Source organism: Pelodiscus sinensis, chromosome 7 (genome assembly GCF_052426305.1).
Source record: "Pelodiscus sinensis isolate ZL-2025 chromosome 7, ASM5242630v1, whole genome shotgun sequence".
NCBI lineage: Eukaryota > Metazoa > Chordata > Testudines > Trionychidae > Pelodiscus > Pelodiscus sinensis.
Window position 1 is genome coordinate 60063473 of NC_143058.1, and position 21328 is coordinate 60084800.

General features: G+C 46.7%; 1 protein-coding gene across 1 annotated transcript in view; it reads left to right on the forward strand.

The window, feature by feature from the left end:
* Positions 1–21328, forward strand: part of CPS1 (carbamoyl-phosphate synthase 1) — a 288535-nt gene that overhangs the window by 146178 nt on the left and 121029 nt on the right. The window contains exon 2 of the mRNA XM_075933931.2: positions 16943–17089. Within this exon, the coding sequence (XP_075790046.1) occupies positions 16964–17089 (126 nt within the window). The 5' untranslated portion in view covers positions 16943–16963. The remainder of the gene's footprint in view (positions 1–16942; positions 17090–21328) is intronic.

Consider the following 21328-nt stretch of genomic DNA (forward strand, 5'->3'; position numbering starts at 1 on the left):
ACTTTGCACTATTGCAAAAAGAAGAGTAATCTCCAAACATCTGGACTCGTGCGATGGAAGCAAGATGTCCCAAGGAGAGAGTATCTACGCTTATTAGGATAAATACTGCAGTCCCCTGTTGCTCATACAAAACTCCCTTTGGCTGCTGCTAGTGTTTCACCTGAGAGAGGATTTTCAGCTAACTTTTTGGAGCAGTGTGAGCCTCCATTAGATACCACAACGGCTTTTTCTGTATTCTTGCTGAGTTGGGCTGCTAATTCTAATGGCAATGGAATTTGACCCATTTCCAAACCTTTCATTCCTTTTCTTGTGCTGGAGATAAGGAAAGAGCCTTATCTCTCTCAAGCTTCGGAGAGTATCCCAGGTAGCCGATGTGCATAGACAGGGCTATGAAAGCTAGAAAGAAAAAGATTAATTTCCTTGAGAATGGTATTGGCTCACCTGGGAATGGATGTGGCCATCCTGTTTCCAGCTAAAGAGTGCATGAACCTTAATGGTCAATAGTGGGACAGAATGCACTTCTTGATAATCACGCAGCTAAGTTTTCTGCACCTGCTCATTTGCCAAGCGTGGAAAAGATAGGAGGCGGTGAGACGAGTAATGTGGAGCTAAGAAGTTTTATTATTTGTGACTTCTGGTAAGTGAAGCCTCAGAGTTATAAAAACCCTCAGGAATGGAGGCAGCTTGTAACTTGGAAATGATCGCCACTCGGAACAAATGCTCTGATTGATCTTTTGGAAGTTTACTGCTGAACATCGACTTAATAGAGCTCTGAAACTTTATTACATAAAAGAAAAATGCTGCTTTTGACCACCTTAGTGTAAAGACACCACACGAAGAAACAGTTTCCTTACCTTGTCACATCTTTTTTTTTTAAAGCTGTCCCTTTTTTAGTAGTTTACACACAGGCACCGACTACCCCTCTAGATGGCCCCTCCTCTTCCCCAGGCTCTGCCCCCCCCACTCTACCCCTTTCCCCAAGCCCTCACCTCTTTCTGCTCCCTCCACTGAGTTCACTCTATCCCTGCTCCTCCCCCCACTCTGCTCCTGGAACCTGCTGCACACCATGAAACAGCTGTTTGCCGTGGCATTGAGAGGGAGGGGGGCCAGTGGATTGAAGATGCCTCATTGTCTGTGCTTAGGAAAATGCTCACCTCTTTGCTTCTCCATATGCTTCCTTCCAAGTTGCCAGTTCTAACAAGCCCCAGCCATCACCGATACTCAGCCACGGCCCGCAAGATTTACCCTGGTTGCAGTCCCCCTTGTAAGCGATCACTAAGAGTTGCACAATTTCCATTTGCTGCCACAAGTGCACTCACAACTGGTTCCAAGTTAGTGAAAGATTCACCGCACCCGGGCTGGATTTTGAGCTTGTGATGAAATTGCACAGGCTTCTTTCTGAATCTAAAGCCACAGATCTAATGTTCTTAATTCCTCTGAGCAGCCCATTAAGAACATGAGAATGGCCATACTGGATCAGACCAAAGGTCCATCTAACCCAGGATCCTGTCTGCCAACAGTGGCCAATGCTAGATACTCCCAGAATGAATGACTAGAACAGGGAATCATCAAGTGACCCAGATTCTGACAAACAGAGGATAGGTACACTATTCCTACTCATTCTAGCTAATAGCCATGGATGAACCTATCCTCTATGAATTTAACTAGCTCTTTTTTTTAACTCTGTCATAGTTTTGGGCTTCCCAATATCCTCTGGCAAGGAGTTCCACAGGGTAACTGTATGTTGCATGAAGAAGCACTTCCTTTTGTTTGTTTTAACCTGCTGCCTGCTCATTTCATTTGGTGACCCCTCATTCTTATATTATATCTTAACGTCAGTGGAATCTGTCGGAGTAAAGACTCCAGATTGGAACCCCTGAATGAGATTTCTAGTGTGTTTTCTGGGGACAGACTTTGACACCCTTGGGGATCACCTTCCTCTGTGAGCAGTCTCACTCATGGCAGTGGGATTAATTCATGGAGTAAGAGATTGCACAACATACCCAGGGGCATCAGAATGTGGGCCTAAGGCAAGAAAAGTCACGATTGCAAGAAAAATGTGAAAAAGAAGAACAGTAAGCTAAGAACCTCGCTATAGTGCTTTTCAGAATGATTTTTACAAGCCAGCTACAGCTGCCAATAAAATCTTTACAAGTTTGTCTTAGCAATTAGCTAGCATACTTAATCAACTATATACTATATATAAAAAAATATATACTGGGAATACCTGGGATAGTGTGCTTATTCCGTCTATCTATCCCGTGAGTTAACTGATTCCTTATATGGTTCAATAGGGTTGAAGGTCAGAGAGCGGCCTTGAAAAGAGAAATAAACAAATCCCCCACCCCCAACAACTCAGCAATCGCTGAACATGCAGCTATTATGACATGTGCTAATCCTAGCCATGATCCCTACAGGCCAGATCTCCCAAAATGCTCATCACACCACAGCCTCAGCTCAGTTTCGTGGCCAGATGGTTCCAAAGAGCTCAGGTCTCAGGGAGACACATCACCAAAGGGCCAGATTTTCTAAAGGGCTTGGCAATGCAATGTATTACTTGATTTGAAAAACCAGCCTTCCCTAGGCAGAGAATATGGCTCGCTGGTACCATTTTGGTCTGGCACCTCACAGTGCGTTTTCAAAAGGCTTGACATGTTATGTAATCTTGTTCTGAGACCTTAGTACTAGTGACAACCAGGAAACTACTGGAGGAGTAAAGAACTATCCAAGGTAACAGAAAGGGCGACAACCTCCAACCCTTGACTAGTAAATGGGAAGGCTGCTAAGAGATCTTTTTGGAGTTAATGGGGAAACAATACACAGATTCAAGAAGCTGCTTACGTGCCGTCCCAAAAGACTAGGGGTACGTGTAGACTACAGGGTTTTGTCGACAGAAGTTTTGTTGACAGATACTGTCGACAAAGCATCTATCGACAAAGAGCGTCTAGACTACATTCAGTTCTGTCGACAAAGCAAGCTGCTTTGTTGACAAAACCCTGTAGTCTAGACACAACCCTACATGCAATAACACCTTCTGTCGACAGAACTCTGTCGACAGACGGCGTTATGCCTCGTAAAATGAGGTTTACCAGCGTCGACAAAACTGCTGAGTTCTGTTGACTTTATGTCGACAGAACTCAGCGGTAGTGTAGACGCAGGTATAGTTTTGTCGGCAAAAGTCCGCTTTTGTCGACAAAACTCTGTAGTCTAGACACACCCTAGAACAGGAAGGTGGATGATCACACATGTATTCAACCCCACAGTACCATAATGGGTCCTAAGAATGCTGCTATCCCAGCCATATTGGTGTCTTTGGTAATTCCACTGTTCCTGTCTCTCTGAGAACCAGCGAGTGGATTATCACCAGGCCTATAATTTATCATCAGGTATCTAATTGTATTCACTTTTCTTTCAAGATGCCAAACAAAGTCAGGAACGGGACCAAGAAAAATGACCAAAGAAAATGTGGCCTTGACCCAGAATTCCTTGGTCACCCAGAGCACCACTGAGTTCAACTTTCAGAGGTGTTACAGTGGATGGCTTTGCCCCCCTTTATGCCTGTGGCGTAGCCTCACAACATAACGTCTTCCTCAGTCTGAGTTCTCAATCCAAAAATCCAAAAATCATGAGCCACCCCCCACCAATTGTGAGAATGTTTTTTAAAATCATTGTTGGGTTCTTTGTATTTGCCTTCTGGTGCTGTAGTCTTAGCCCTGCTACACTAGGGAGGTATTTCAAAATAACTCCCTTTATTTTGAAATAACAAACGGAGCATGGACACTGCCAAGCCCGTTATTTCGAAATAACTGGTTGGTTATGTCAAAATGATTACTCCTGCTTTCCATTAGGAATAATGCTTATTTTGAAACAGCTATTTCAAAATAGCGGCTAGCTTTGAAATAACTGCTCCCCACAGACATTCAAAGTAATTACACCCCAGTGCTTCCTGGGGCTCTAAGTTGAGGTAACACGTCCATAGTAAGGGATCCTGCCTTGGACTAATTTCGAGGCTTCCCTGTAGTGTGGACACGCTATTTTGAAATTATTATTTTGAGAGGTACTATTTCAAAATAAGTTAGTTTGAAATTATTTCCTAGCGATCCCATTTTCCAACTGCTCTGCAGCTCTGAGGGCTAGAATGTTTTTTTTAAGTGAAGACATAAGTTTTCTGGCAATAAACTTCTACCAGCATTTTAGGTCTTAAAAAAGCCACCAAGTGTCACGAGATAAATTTGCGAGAGCTGGAAACACTGAGTCAGGTTGGCAGGATCTCACCCTTAAAATGATCTGCTCTAAGCATTTTCTTCCCATTCAAATAAATAAATGAGAACAAATTAAAGTTAAGCCCATAAAAGAGAATAGACAACTATTAAAAAAAAAACAAAAAAACTATGGTCATGGCTCAAGTTAATAAAAGCCAGGAAATCTAAAGGAAAAGCCCGGCCCGCCATTCTTACTTCAGCTGTTCTCTTTCAACATTTCTCCGTGCACTCACATGAGCGAAGCATGGAGGGTCAGCCTTCGTTTCGAAATTCTTGGCTTGTGATAGTTTGGATAATCATTTCCTTACTATCCAAACTCCTTTTTTTTTTTTTTTTTTTTTTTTTTTGTCTCAGAACACCAGGTATGGAAGTTTTCTCTCCTGCAGCATTCCAAGAGTGCTCATGTGATAGCGTACACTTAAATGCTGTTAGTACATTTGCATGCGAACAAGATAACACACAGTATTTGTGTTTGCTAGAGAGGAAAATGAAAACTGGAGTTACAAACTCTAATGTTTGTCATTACAAAATGAAAACTGGAGTTACAAACTCTAATGGGTGTCATGCGACCAGGAAAAAGAACGAAGAGTCGTGTGGCACCTTAGAAACTAAGGATACATCGACACAGCGGGGCTATTTCAGAATACGAGAAGTATCCTGAAATAGCTACCCTGCATCTTTTGAATAGAGATAGGTCTCGAAATAGTGAATACGCTATTTTGGCATCCCTGTAACCCTTGTGAGGGTTAAGGGATGCCTTGAAATGGTGCGTTATTTTGAAAGTAGGCGCTGTGTAGATGTGCCAAATTTCGAAATATGCTATTTCGAAATTCAATTGAAATAAGACACGCAATTTGTGTAGTGCAAATTGCGTAACTTATTTCAAGTTTAGAGTGGTGTGTAGATGCACCCTAACAGATTTATTAGGGCATACGCTGTTAGTCTCTTAGCCCTGGTCTACACTAGGACTTTGGGTATGTCTACACTACCCCGCTATTTCAAACTAGCGGGGTAATGTAGGCATACCGCAATGGCAAATGAAGCCCAGGATTTGAATTTCCCGGGCTTCATTTGCATAAGCCGGGCGCCGCCATTTTTAAATCCTGGCTGGTTCGAACCCCGTGCCGCGTGGCTACACGCGGCACGAACTAGGTAGTTCGGACTAGGCTTCCTAGTTCGAACTACCGTTATTCCTTGTGGAATGAGGAGTAACGGTAGTTCGAACTAGAAAGCCTAGTTCGAACTACCTAGTTCGTGCCGCGTGTAGACGCGCAGCACGGGGTTCGAATCAGCCGTGATTTAAAAATGGCGGCACCCGGCTTATGCAAATGAAGCCCGGGAAATTCAAATCCCGGGCTTCATTTGCAATTGCGGTATGCCTACATTACCCTCCTATTTCGAAATAGGAGGGTAGTGTAGACATACCCTTAATTTCCAAATAACGCCCCCCAAGGTCGAATTTATATGTGGGGCATCCACACTACCACGTCTGTTATTTTGAAGTAACAGGCTGTGGAATTTAAAATCAGTGGCAGGGTGGGTTCCTGCGTGGCCTAGGGGATAGGGCACTCACCTGGGAAGGGTGGGGTTGTGGGTTCTAGTCCTGGGTTGGGTCATCCCTGGGGCTGGAGGGATAAAGGGTGCCCTGATGGCAAGGTGGTGGGGTGGGTATAAGTAAAACAAATTATAAAATAGTTTTTTCAAAATAACACCAGTGTAGACACTCCAGTTCTGCTATTTCAAAATAATTACTCCCTATAGTAATTTGAACTATGCTTGCTGGGGCTCTAAGCCCAAGGTAGCATGTCCACAGTAACAGAACCTGCCTCGGACTAATTTCGAGGCTTCACCATAGTGGGGACATGCTAGTTTGAATTTGTTACATCGGGAGTTAAGTCGAGTTTACAAAGTTCGAAATAGCTTCCTAGTGTAGACATGGCCTACGGTGCCACAGGACTTCTGGTTGTTTTTGCAGAAACAGACTAACATGGCAACCCCTCTGATGCTCTCAGGAGTGGCTCCTCACAGAGTCCCTACCTCAGGGCAAAAAAATCCAATGGCAAATGGTCTGGTAGCACTTTAAAGACTAACAAAACATGTCGATGGTATCATGAGCTTTCGTGGGCACAGCCCACTTCTCAGATGACCAGAGTTATGAGTTTAGGATGTGCACACTCAAAATAAATAGGAGAGGGGAATGGGGGAGAGGGGGGAAAAAGGAAGGGGGGGGGTAGACACTCCAAATGGGTGGGATGTTCTCTAATTAGATTTCACCAAGCCAGTAACAAATGTGAACTTCTGGCTCACCACCACAGTCTTATCAAAACCGTAACTAGACATTTGAGCACTCAGGAGAAGCAAACATATTTGTGCCCCCTACTGGGTGCGTGGGGAATTTTTCCACCCTCACACCATTGTGCCTTAGGTCAGTATTTCTCAACCTTTTTTATAAAGTACCCATTAAAAATTATAAGTACCCCTTTTTTAAAAAAAATTATAAGTGCCCCCAGTACTTACAGTTTTCAGACACACTAATTTTTTTTCTACCATTGTAACACATTTGTTTAAACAACTTAATCGTAGCTGGGCAGGCAATGAAATGTTTGGGTGTAAAAAGTCCCAAACTAAGAAAGCGCTGTCAAACTTAAAACAAAAAATCAGTTTTCTCCCAATTTCAGTTGTGTTGACGTACCCCCCCAGACTTCTCTCGAGTACCCCTGAGGGTACTCGTACCACTGGTTGAGAAATACAGCACAAGGTGACTGCCCTGCCCTGGTTACAGCCCCGAGTCTTACCATGAAGCCACAGATAATCTGCAGGATCTAAGGGGACTATGTTGCTACTCAGACTATCTGGACTTTGTGATAAATAGTCACTTACAAACCCAAACAAACAAAAAAATGCCAAACCCACAATACTCAGTTTGTTTCTGTAATGCTGACAGGCAGAACCAAACCGGGGACCTCTGGAGCTTAGTGCATGAGCTGCTACTGCTTGAGCTAAAAGGCAGCTGGCCCGCAGCTAAGGCAGTAGTGGAAATGCCTTCTCTCCCTCTGTAAGTGGTCTCAGTGCCACTACAGGAGAGTGAATCACACCCGGTAGGTGTGTGAATTACACGTCCTGTTCCTAGAGATGAGCCCCTCTCCCCAGATCTAACTGTACTCTAGCACCAATGCCAAAGACAGTGCCTGTAGCTAATTCCGTAATAAATGATCTAGAGGTTTATTAACTAGGAAAAAGCAATAGGAGAACTATTTACAAGCTAAAGGAAGCAAATGTATACACCCAAATGAGTTATTTAAATCCTAAATGTGACAGAGTTGTAGTGATCTGCCAATTCAAAGTGGATTTTAGGGCTGATGAAGGCGGTGACCCCTGGAGATCTCTAGCGATAGTTTGGTGTTTCTGACCCAGCCAGAGTTCAAACAGCAAAGAGATGGAAACATTTCCCGTGACTCTATTTGATTTCCTTTTCTTCAGCTTCCAGACCCCCCGCACAAGCTTCCATGCACATAGCATATCCAAGACCATTTGAACTGTGATATTCCTTAGTATAATGAGGTGGGGTCATTGGCATCAACAATTTTCTTCCACTGGATCATAAGAAAAAGAGTTTTAAAACCACTTTTCAAGTCTACAGGCCTATATCCTGCAGCCAAAGTTCCCTCTATTTTTTTCCCCACCATCTATGTGTGGAATAAATTTTATTAGGTGCACTGAGGCATGTGTGGATGTGCACCACCAATCAAAACACATGCTGCCAGCTGTGGGCGCTCTGCTAATTAGCTGAGCGGCACCTGAATCTCTCCTGGGTGGCGGCCCAAGTGCTCAGCTTTCAGACAACACAGTCTGTACTACTCCAAACCTTCCTGCCTCTGTCCTGGAATATTTCCTACCTTGCCAGTCCCAGTCTTGCATTTTCCATGCTAGCTACACCGCTGTCTCCCTGTGGGGTGCTAGACAAACCCTTCCTCTTTGGTCCCAAGCCCCTTTCTCATCCTTATCCCAAAGAGAATGAGTGGCAACCTTCTAGCTGCTCTCTGCTCCCTGCTTGGGTAGAAGTCACTTTCCAGGTGAGCTTCCCTTCATTAACACTCAGCATGAATACCCCTCGATTGCAGCCCATCTCGCCCACGTTCCCCCCTTCAAGGGGGCTGTGGGGAACATGTCCATCACAATGTCCCCCCCGAATGAGATTGTGCATCTGCAACACATTGTTTGCTCATGCTCAGTTTGCGATCCACTATAACTCCCAGAGTCTTTCCAGTGGTGCTACCACTCAGCCACTGATCCCCTGTTTCGAATCCACCCCAGGATTTCTACCCCCTGCTCCAGTGCTAGCATGAACACACACAGAAGTTTGCTTCCAAACCTTTGCTTTGCATCCAGGTTCCTTGCTTTCAACCCCTGGTCAAAAAATGCAACCCGCCCATCCCCTTCGGAGAGAGGAACCGGGAAAAGCCAGTTGTTGTGCTCTCAAAGTCCTGATAGCGTTTCCTGGCTCAGCTGATAACCCTGGACATCGGGAAGAATGGGGAGTTTTCTGTCTCATTCATGGGATTACCAGCAGAAATGGCTTTCAAATAGCACACAGAGGGGAATGTGTGCTCAAAGAACGTAGGTTAGTGGAAATGCAGGTTAAGAAGCCTAATGTAAATCAACACAAATTGTGAATGGCGCTTGATCTCCTAGAAAACCTTTATTTTTTCCTGTCGGGTTCTTAAAGCTAAGAGTGGATCTGACTTTTAAAGTTCTCAAACTAGCTTCTGTCTCAGAATACGGTTCCTTGACTGAGTGCAGGGCAAGCTATCATATGGATGTACCTGTTCTATGTGCTTAGTCATGCAGACAAGTGCAGAGATACCTGTGTCAGGTGTAATTCAGGGTAGCTTCACCAAGGGAGGTCCTGTGGCTCCCTGTGGACAGGAGAATGCCCTGGAACTCAGGAGGTGTGGATCCTGTTTTCAGTTTTGCCACTGGCTTGCTGGATGACCTTGGATTGTCATATCACTGCTCCGGGCCTCAGTTTCCCCGTCTGTAAAATAGTGATCATGGGCGTTGCCTCCTTTTGTAAAGCAGTTTGAGAACTAGGGGATCAGAGCGAGGTGGTATCTGTATTATTATGACAGCTGAGGAACTGGCCTGTTACTATTTGGTCTGGTAATGAACTGCAGATGCAAAGTAAGAGGCACAATTATTTGTGGATGCAAAATTGTACTTACAAAATCAAAAGGGGTGTGTCAGACTCGTGACTATTAAATTATGTAAGATGTATCAGTCCAGTTTTATAATCAGAATTTCCCACCATGACCCTACTCTTGACCTGCCGCCCTGGTCAACCACTACAAAGGGAATTGCAAAATGTCCTGTTTGCAGGGAGTATTTTTTTGCAAAAGAAATCTGTTTAATTTAGCAGAGCGATAATCCCGCTTACGCCCCTCCCGGCAGATAACCCATTGATTGACTTCAGATAACCCCTTCTCATGATCGCTGGTTACATTCAGAGCCTTGCTTAATTATTTGCACTCTTTAGATAAAAAGAAAACCCCTTTCCACTCGAGCTGTTTGCTCTGTACTGTGTGCCTTACTGGAAGGGGAAATTTCTGAGTCCATCCTTACTGCACAAAGCAGCTGACTGGGGTTTTTTGTATGTCAATTCTGGATGGTCTCTGGTCTCCTGAGAGCTGCATGGGACCCTTCTGATAGGAGGCAGATGCACATCATGGCCCTCCTCCAGCCAAGCACTTCAATGAGGGCTGAAACGGAATGAGTCACATGCTTACAGTGCAGCATGGCTGCAAGGCCTGGTCGACACTTCAGCGGAAGGTCAAATTAAGACATGCAACTCCAGCTACGTTAATTACATCGTTGGAGTCAACATATCTTAAATCGCGTTTCCGCACCGCCCACACAGTGGGTGGTCGACTGCAGCAAACGCTCCTGTTGGCTTCCCCGACTCCTCATGAGGAGCAGGAGTAGCAGCACTGAAGGGGATGCTCTCTGAATTCCATTTAGTGGGTCTTTACTAGACCTGCTAAATCAAACCCCGAAAGATCAACCATGGCAGTGTTGATCTTCTGCATAGCGTAGACATGGCCTAAGTGTGCTGATGCCTTGCGGTCCAGGGCTCCAAACAATGAGGTGCTTGCCAATACTGAATCTATTAGCGTACTGCATTGGGAGCAAAACAAGGAAGGATCATTGGAGCTAACTTACATGAGTCCACCATTCAGGGAAACTTCATTAGAAAAGAAGCAGATGCTTCTTCAGTCTCTGGCAGGGGGCATAAGTGTAAATCTTGTCCTTCCTCTCTCCCCGCCCCCTTTGCAACACTGTGACATGAAGTCAGACTTCCTACGTGCTTGGTGGGATTTGAACTTTCCTCTTTAGTGAGCTCTGCTGCAGTGAAGCACAGACAAGCAGTATGAAGCCCTCCTGACGTTTCGTGCACCGTGATGAATGAACTCCAGTTCTGGCTGCTGGGAACCTCCACGCCTAATGCAATAGCTTTTCTGAGGATTTTTTGGGGTTCATTATAGGCCCAATTCTGTGGCCACTGATCTCAAGGGGGGCAGGAGCAAGCCTCTTACGAGAGTTCCTCTGTCATTTTATTTTGACTGAGTTAGTGATCTGTTTCAAACGAGAAATTCACACGTGGCTCATGATTTCGAGTGCATCTGCCATCGAGTGGCCAATCGGAGAAACCTGACAGAAGCCCGATTTTCAGAAAGCGCTGAGCCACTCAGCCTCCGAACATCTGGCATCTCGAGCAGGACACCTGAAATCCTTACTCTCCTCAGAAACCGGAGCGGAGGCTCGTGCCAAGCCACAAAGTATCAATTCCTGCTGCTTTCTACATGGCAGAGGAACTATAAGATAGTGTTTCGCTTCTGTGTTTTACACTTTGAATAATATGAACATGTATCTCTGTGTAACATGCCCAGAACTTGCACCCGTAGCAAGGCAGGATGCTGTAAATAAATGTGAGTTTAAGTGCAGTGTGCCCCCCTCCAAATAAATTAAAAGGGCTCTTTTTTAGGACCATGCCAGTCAAATAACACTGCCCACCCGCTTCATATTTGTTTTTCAGTGTTTTAGAGGCTACCATTTGTCAGCCTGTTTGGGGCTTCTCCTCACTTCTCAACTGTTTCTCCTTTATTCTGGAGCCCTAGAATGGATTTAAACGGATCTGCAGCAGGGATGATGAGACACAAGGCAAAAAACAGACCAAAATCAACCCCCCTGGCCTCACATCTTACCTGAGGAACTAGTCGTGGGGCTATCGGTGTAATTGGGTGGGGAAGGGATAGACGTGGGAGGAAGCAGGGGGAAGCTCAGAAGGAAGGCTCAGAGAGTGAGGTTGGGATCAGGAGTGAAGGTACCTTTTCTGGGTGCCTTCGTTACATGGGGATACGTTGGAAAGAAAGGGGGGGTGATCAGGAGGCCATGTGAGCCGGCCAGGCAGTGATGCCCACAGGGTGGGGACAGGTGTGCGGTATGGCAGGGGGACTTGTCCAGGAGTATTAACCCCTGCAGGTGAGACAAGGAGACTGGCGGGGTGGCCTGCGTGAAGGCGCCGGGGCAGGGTGTTGTCTGGCCAGCGGAGCAAGAGAAGGAGATGCAGAAGACCCCACAGGCACTTGTGGGTGAGCAGGTGGGGTAGCAGCCAGTGTTCCAGGAGTCCCTCAAACAACAGAGCCAGATACAGCCGCTGCTCCTGCAGAGGCTGGTGTGTGCCAGTGAGGGGGCTGGAAACCCAACGGTGGGCCAGATACTGTATATAAGATGGTCCCAGGGGAGGATCCCGATGGCTTTTTATTAACCGACAGGTGGCTACTGGCTGCAGATGGGGAAAACCTTTGACTAGCCCCTTATCTGGTCGACGGGGCTTGGGAAGTCTGTACAGTCTGAGCAAGCACGAGGTCAAAGCTTATGATAAGTTGACAGTGGCAATTTTAGCGAGGGCACGCTTGCCAGCAGAGAAATACTGCCAGAAGTGCAGGGCATCCCAGACAGAACGAAGGACTCGTCCCTAGGGCCCTAGCAGGGATTGTCAGACTGATCCATCGGATGGTTATGTTTGGAGGGGCAGGTGACTGAAGCTTTAATGTCCTGGCAGAGTTGACACGGAGCAACCCCGAGACGACAAGGGACTGGGTTGGGAAGCTGCAGCCAGCCTTGTTAGAGGCTGTGGTAAAATGAACAGGGGAGAATGTGGCTGGCCAGGGCAAGCTCTCCATGTCCCTAGGAGCAAGGAGGAGGGAAAGAAGGTTGAAGAAGCTCATGAGGTGAAGCTCAGGAAGGCAAATTGTAATTTGCTGCCAGTTCGGGGACAAAGGCCACGTGAAGAGCCAGCCCCTCTGGGGACTGTGGGTTTGCAGAGCTCTGTGGGTAAAAAGGGGATCTGGAGGAAGGACGATTCCTGTCGCAGTAGGCCGAAGAATGACAAGCCGCAGCGTTTTCCCTTGCGTGGAGTGGCCCTGGCCAGAGTGCCGCGGTGACCGAAGTGGAAGACGATTCATTGTACATCTTGTGGGCCCCTTGGCAGGAACGTTCAGACGCCAAAGAGCAGGGCTCGCAGAGCTATTGCCTTTCTCAGTCACAGCAGGAACAGCGCGGGCCCCATGCCCCCTTGTGCAAAAATGGCAGATGAGGGGGGAAGGGACAGAAAGCTCACGGTGTGGATGCTTTCGCCTAGTCTAGGGTGGGAGCACTCTAGACACGTGGCAACCAGCACAGAGGAGTGGGAGAAAACAGGGAGTACTAAATGAGAAGAGGCTCTGCTGATTCCTGGGAGCCCAAAGCAAGGCCCAGGATAGAGAGCAGACCAAAGAGCGGGCAAGGAAGCTTTGGTGGGCGAAAATACCCGGATAGTCCCAAGCCAGAGGGTAAGTCATGGGGGAGCAATCCCAAGGCAACGGCTCAACAGGGACAATTCACCCGGGGGGATATAAGCCACCTGTAAAGTAAACTGGGAGAAAGAGCTGCAGGATGAGACTGGTGCAATGAGCAATGGGTGCAGATGGAGCCGAGGGAGAGGGGGGGCGGAAATCACCACCCTCTAGGTGTGCCTCCGGCTGGTGGAAGGCTGGAGACCCTCACGAGTGGTCCATGGAAGGCCAGTCCCCAAAGGAACCCCTAGCAGAATAGCAACCCCTTACCGAGTGTCGGGCATGGGCAGCAAAGGAGACCTCTTCCATGGGCAAGACAAGGTCTCAAGTGAAATAAAGGGGGGCAGGGGAGCGTGCGTGTGTGTCAGGGCACTATTAGTAGTGACAAGGCACTAGTAGGAGCATGCTGGTCACTGGTGGTGCTGCACTGTGAGGAAGGCTGCAGGCTCAGCTGTGCACAACTGCAGACGTTCAGTAGGGAGAGGAAGAGCCCCGGGGTGGGAGTCCCCGGGCTGCTGGTGTTACCGGGGGGACAGAAGTGGACGGAGAGGCTCAACAGGAAGGCGCGGAGGTCAGCCTGGCCTGAGGAGTGAAAGCTGAGGGGAAGCCACCTCTTGCTGTCAGGCTGCAGTACCCGGCGATGCTTTGAAAGGAAAGAATAAACACAGAGCTGGTGTCAGGGAAACAACCGTGTGTGTGTGTGTGTGTGTGTGTGTGTGTAGCTGTGAGGCCACATGACCTGACCAGGCAGCAAAGTGCTGTGGTTAGTGACTGAGGTGCTCTGTGACAAATACATATTCACAAACAATGCAAACCAGGCCCAATGTCTACAGGTTGAACCTCTGTAATCCAGGATTCCCTGGTCCGGCAACCCCCTTCGTCCGGCAGAACCCCGGATGTTCCAGGACCAGAGAGTCCTGCTGGAGGGCCCGGGGCTGGACTTCTTCCGTCTGGGCTATCCAGCACACCGCATCTGGGCAGCCAGACACAACCCAGTGGGGCTGCTCAGTGGGGTCAAGGCCCAGTGTGACGCAACAGGGCTGCCTGGCAGGGCCGGGAGTGTAGCGGGGCTACTTGGCAAGGCCAGGAGCTTGGCGTGCCATAGCGGGACTGCCCGGTGGGGGCAGAAGCCTGCACAGGGAATTGGGCTGCAACAGGGCTGCCCAGCATAGCAGGGGAAGAGGTAGGGGGCCTGGCAGAGCAGCAAGGCTGGTGGCAAGAAGGAGTAGGTCAGGAGGCTGGAAGCTGGTCCAGAGCTGGGGGGAGCCAGTAGCAGGGGAGCCAGATATGACCTCCCCATGTCTGGCAAAATCCCTCATCCAGGACTGGTGAGGTCCCGAGGGTGCTGGACCAGGGAGGTCTGACCTGTAGTAAAATTGGGAACACATTTTGTAGCGCCATATACCAAAAGTAAAGGAAAATGTGTCTCTCTCACCAGCAGAATTTGGTCAGTTAAAGACAATTACCTCACCCCCCGTGCGTCTCAAACTTCCAAAAGGCAGAATCAGATTCTGGCTTTCACTCACTGACACACGATGAAAGAAAAACCTGGCAGCGCTGGAAATATAATCCATGATAGGGTGGCGATAGCTTAACAGATGAAAAATGCTGAGTCCACTGGAACAAAATACTAGTTCATGAGTTTGTGAGCATGGGTGAGTTCGTGTGTTTGCATGAGTTCGGAACGACCTTTCCAGTACAAAGGGCACTTGCTTGTGATTCATTCATTCATGAACATGCCTGTCTTCTGTGTACACATCCCCTCTTTAATACGGCTCCACCGGCTGCATCGCCTTCACTTGGATCCAGAGACATTCAGGGTCCTGTAAAACGCCTCCTGTCATTCCCCTCTTCCTTTTCTTACAGGCTTCTCTCTTTTCTAATCAGAAATTGAACAACTGCCTGCTATTTTGGGTTGGAAGTGTTGTCCATCCCGAGCCTACCTATACTTTCCAATGCATAGATAAGAGGTTTTCTGGTTGCGTTCAGATAAGCCCTCCATATTTGTAATGCTTATCCAACCCATCTGAGGTTTGCTTTCCCATATCCCATGTCCTCATCTCCCATCTCCCTCAACCTTTCTCTCGTGCAGGTCCCCACCATTCTTTGCATGTCTCCGCGCTTCATGGGGAAGTGTAACTCAAGGAAACTCTGCCCTGTAGTGCTTGTGTCCTTTTCAGAAGCATACGTATTTCTGAGACAAGCTCCCTTTTTTTCATGTGGGTGCAGTTATAGGGCATTCAGATCTTCTGGCATAATATATACCCAAGTGCTGGATGGAGTGTCCAGTTTCATATGGCTCCGTGTTGCTTTGAGCACTCAGCTGGGGGAACCCAGGATCTTGTTTAAGGCATTCATGCTATATAACTAGACTCATTGTGGGAGAACAAATATTTCCCCCTCAGCTTTTTGGTTTATTGCACATTTTCCCCCTCTGCCTACCAGTGAGTGACATTACATTTGGGGAATATATTGTAAGGAGTCACAGGAAATATATGCCACTCACCACTGATTGGTGAGAATTAGGAAACCACACGGGGTCCATTTCAGCGGCTGACGTTGTGGTCTTTGTGGAGAAATATTCTTATTGTTACTTGCAGCAGCATCTTGGAGCCTTGGGCATGAACCAGGATCCCATCCTGCAAGGTGCTGTACAAGAACGGAACTAAAAGAAGGTCCTAGCCCAAAGAGCTTACAAGCATTCTGTGTTCACACTTTCTTTTTGCAACATGTTGGTAGCAGCCATGTTGTCAGGGTGGTCAAATATTGGAATAAATTGCCAAGGGAGGTGGTGGAATCTCCCTCTCTGGAGATATTTAAGAACAGGTTAAATAGACATCTGTCAGGGATAGTGTAGACGGAGCTTGGTCCTGCCTTGAGGGCGGGGGGCTGGACTCAATGACCTCTCGAGGTCCCTTCCAGTCCTATGATTCTATGTTTCCCCCCCTTTTGTCCAATCTGTATAAACTATACCCAACATCACACACAGCTCTAGGAATCTTAATGGGTGTATACAATCTATCTAATGGTGTAGTACTGGAGACTATTGGAAGAATAAATAGAGCTGTTCCTAATTTACTTGCTAAATAACATTCCCCCGTATAGTCTTAGTGCATCTGAGCTCTGTTTATTCACTGTACAAATTGGTTTGGAAAGATTGGATTTTTATCTGTGAACATCTGTAATACACATCTGTAATTCACAACACACATTGTTGAAACATTATTTTCATTGAGAATCATCTAAATGCACAGATAAGCAATGGAAGAATAATGCTTGCTCAGAACTTCTTAGAGTTTGTTTAAGGATATCTATTTTGCATATGTGTGGTGTTGACCCTCCCCCCCCCCCCAACCATTTTGGGCGAATGTTAAAAGGTAAAGTGATGCAAATAGAAAGAAATGCTGAAATAAATATGGACAATATTTGTCAAAATTAAACAAAAATAAAAAGAATTCTGTCAGGCTGATGTATAAGGAATTTTTCTGGTTGCTACCTGCAATGCTTTCAGTCCTCCAGTAGGAGCAGGTAGTATTTGAGGTATGATGCAATCTATTTGACGTGATCACAGTTCACCTCTGTAGTAAGCTCTCTTCGGGGGGGGAGGGAAGAAGGCGGGGCCACACTGAGGACTTTTAATGCCTGAAAGAATGGGAAGGCACTAAGGAGTGCTGCGCAGTCGATCCAACACGCTGACTGCCCCTCTATTTACTGTCATTTGCAAAAGGCCTTGATTGTATCTCAGTCTAAAAAATACAAGTAGGATCTATCTTTTTTTTTTTACTTTAGTTACCATTCCACCTCTTCAAGATGACAAGAATTTTGACAGCCTGCAAAGTGGTGAAGACGTTGAAAGACGGATTTGGGTTTTGCAATGGGACGGCACATCAGCACTGGCGTTTGTCAATGGCTGGCACCAGATTTTTAAGCGTCAAGGTAATAAGAACCGAGCTCTCACTAGTCTTATGTTTGGTGCAAACAAACCGCATGGTGTAGATAAACTGACTTACACTGAGCCAACCTAGGTTTCTCAGCCTTGCTCTGAGCCTGCTTGGCTACATCACTTTATTGACTGGGAGTAAGAGCTGGGAATTATAGAGTGAATTGCACTGAAAGGTGAAAGTTCACTATGCCTGTTAAATATTATAGAGCTATTTTCCTTTCAAATGCCTTAGCTCTCCAGAGGGCTGATTGTGAAAGGAGCTGATCTTCTTATTTTAAGAGGAAAATACTTAAATGCCTGTTGAATTTAGCTAACTTTAAGCATGCGAATTAGCTCATTAATGGGGTTGTACTGAGGGCTTGGCCCTGAGACTCTTAATACATGGAAGACAGAGAGTCCGGTGCCTCACACTGGAACCCTTTATTTTTGTGGCAGAAATCTTCAACGCCATCTTCAACTTCATTCACCAGTTCCTTGCTCCAGCTTCACCAGTGCAACTCAACTGATTTCAGTGGAGTGACATTGATGTAAAACTAGTGCAGTGAGTGATGAACTGAGCCCTGCGTGTAAGTGCTGTAGCATTTGCAACACAAGTTTTGCCATTAGACAGACTCATGCTAGAATATGCCCATGTAATAGCCTATGTAACCTGTAGCCACAGCAGTACAGTGCTAGTAAGAAGCTCCAGAATCATAACTATTGTGAGTGTTACAGGAAAAGGGGTAGAGAAACCACATTATGGAATCCAATGGGAATTATCTAACTAGGTAGACTTTGCAGATCGTTGAATGACAACAGGGAGCTGCTCTCTGGGGTACGTCTACACTGTGTGGCTGTTTCGGGATTCCAGAGTTATCCCGAAATAGCTACCTTGTGTCTTAACAAGCCGCCCGTTATTTTGAAATATTTTTCAAAATAATGGGTGCACTGTTTCAGCACCTCTGCAACCCTCGGTCCATGAGGATTAAAAGATATCTCAAAATAAGGTGTTATTATGAAATTTGGTGCTGTGTAAGGGGGATTTAAAAATGGTGGCGCCAGGGAACATGCAAATGAAGCTCGGGATATTTAAATCCCGGGGCTTCATTTGCAACTCCGGTTGCCCTCATTTGCCTACCTAGCTTGAACTAACGAGCTAGTGTAGACATATCCTTGGTGTGTTTCTGGTAGAGCCAACCCAAGGGGCATGAATTATCTCACGTCTTCCCCTGCCTTAAAATCCAGTGCGGCTTCAGATGCAGCCTCTGCTCAGGTTAGGAGACAGGGAATCTTCCCCTTGTCATGGCAGCTGTAGCTCTGCTTGGTAAATTAAACACCTGCCACCCTTCCAGATCCAGTCAACCCAACCATCTGAAGAAGAGACATATTTCAATAACAATCATGGGTGTGGAACAAAGGATACATCCCTCCCCACTGTAAATTCTGCAGGCCACAGGCGTTCCATTTGATTCAATGAGGCTTTCTTGGCACCACAAACAAGAGCATACTTAAGTGTTAAAAAAAGCAAGACAGAGCCTTCAAATGGGTGTTACAGGGATCTGGTCCCCTTTGCATTTGATGCCAGGGTCCATTTCTGGCCTGGTGGCAGGTTGCTGCGGGTCACAGTGTCATTTCTGCTCTCTCTCTCCTTTCCCCCATGGTCGGACAGAGTCTTTCCCAACTGCTTGTTGATGTGAAGTCTCTTATGATTCCTGATCACTTGTGGAAATCGCTGTCTCAACCTTCTTTGTAGCATGGGACAGTGTCCCTCTCTGTCGGACTGTCCTGTTGGCTGCATGGTGTCTCTTCTCTAGATTTGGACTGTGCCTTGTGCTGCCCCATTTCTACTCCTACCAGGTTATTGGACCTGATTCTTCATTTGTCCCGTATCTCCCTTTGGGTCGTGTGTTTCAATGTGGTGGATGATTTGCTAATACAATAATTATGTGATGGGCTCTGGACAATTTTAGATTGTTATGGATTTGATTTGGTTTTTCTAGTGACTAGGATATTGGTGGTTAGTGTTCTGGTCTGTCATCTTGTACTTTTATTAAAGGACAGATCTATAAAGGGGCACGCGCATATACTATAACTCATCAACAGAACTGGTTGAACCTCTCGTTCAGTACCATGGGGACCTGATGGGTTCTGAACCAGAGAATTTGCTGAAGCACAGGAGGTCAATATAGTCTAGCAGCCTTACCAATACTTCCACTGCTTACTGGGCTCTTACAGCACAGAACACTGAGAGCCAGGACTGGTGGTTGTAACTTTATGGGACTGCGGGAAACTTGGCCATACTCATGATAAGAGGACAGTCTGTTAACTAAAATCGTGCTGGACCATGGATGTTGCTGGACCACAGAATGCCGGACTAGAGAGGTTCAGCCTGTACTGTGTATGGACAAGACCCTGCACGGTCACTTTATAGGAGTCTGCTAGGCTGGGTGGAACATCCAGTTAAAAAGGTTAGAAGGCAGAGAAAACTGTCTACCTCCTTTGGTCTTCTTCTAATGTCCTGCGTGTAGCACCTAGCTCTAGGTTCGTAAGGTTACAGAGTGATTTCCTAACTCTGTTAGTTCCGTGTCCATAATACAGTCAGACCACGAGATACTGGTTCATCTGCTATATTATTTAGTTGTCTTTTTAATGGTAGTTTTTGGAATCCTGAAGAAGGTGTTACCTTACAGCCATTAAAGGTGACTAGTACAGGAGCTGGCTGGAAGCAGACACAAGCAAATAATGTACATGTTATTTTTGTATTGCTAATTTAAAAATGTATGGTCTGCCCAGTGAATGGTTGAACTTAGGAAGATGAATGTGGAAATAACATGACAGCAAAGACATGTAAACACACTGCTGGCTGGGCCATCTGCAGGGGTGAACATGGGGGTCTGAAAACATGAGCTAAAAAGCGAGGTCCATTAACCTGAAGTCAGTAGTAGGCTTATAAATCTCTGGACACAGTTTATCCACTAGGGGGAGGAGAAAGAGCTATGTGATGTTTGCCTGGCTGTACTCCTGGGGGAACACGGTGTGCACACATGATTCATGTCCTTTGCAGATGTCTTTGCTTCCCTGCAGAAAAAGACTAGTTGACAGTTGACTACCCGATAAGCAAATGCTTATTGGATAGTCAGTTGATTAGTCGACTCCCCCCACTTGCTGCCTCTATCAGAACGCTGAGGCGACATTCAAAGGGGCAGTGCCACACAGATGATCCTGAGATCAGCTGTGCAGCCTGCGCCTGGAGTCTGGGCTCAGCTGGGGACTCCCCAGCTGATTCTGGGTTCCGCAGAAATGGCGCATTGAAGCCTAAGATCAGCTGGTGAGTCCCCATCTGACCCCAGCTCCACGTGGCATTTCAAAGCGGCAGCGCAGCCTGGAGCCCGGAGTCAGCGGGGCAATCTAAGTCCCCCACTGACCCCAGGCTCCAGGCTGAGCTGCTGCTTTGAAATGCACAACTACCCCCGCTGGGGATTCTTGTGCATTTCAAAACTGGCACCTGTGTGCAGCCCGGAGTCAGCCCAACTTCCCACTGGCCCTGGGATGCACACGGAGTTCCTTGTTCCTCCTTCGAAATGTACAAGAGCACCTGCTGGGGCTCTTGTACATTTCAAAGGAAGAATGCGAAAGTGCCTATGGACTAGTCGAATAGTCGATGGAAATCCCATCGACTACTCGACTAGTCAATTAACCGCTAGTCAACATCCTTACTCCACACTTAGTCTGTGTCCTGGGTACTATGCTATGGCTGCAGGGGGGACGTCAGCAATGGATCACCCTTCTTCGCAACCCTGAATAGCAGAGGAATGCCTATTGGTTAATTTTGCTAAGCAATTTGAAGCAGAGAAGAAAAAAAAAAGAGAAACCTGGAACTGTGGAAAATTCTGATCGAGTAGAAAGGATCATGGCAGGTGCATTAAAGTTAGCTCTGGGGTAGTGACATGACAAGTCTCAGTAGTATTCCCTGGACTACAAACGCAATGCTGCTAGAATCGGGAATGTGGCCAGAAGAAACTTTGAGGTTGCAGGCACCTTACTGCAAATACACGTCAGTTGACAACCGTGGTTTTCCTTGACTACGTGGTTTGGAAGTGCCTCGTGGAATGGCATGCTGGTGTAATTGACGACGGTATGTGCCATTGCAAGTATACAGAAAAGCTACCAATAGAGTAACAAGCCATCCTGAACATTGCAGTTATGTTCCTGAAAAATGCTACTTGAAGCAAAACAATGTTAAGTGAATCCAG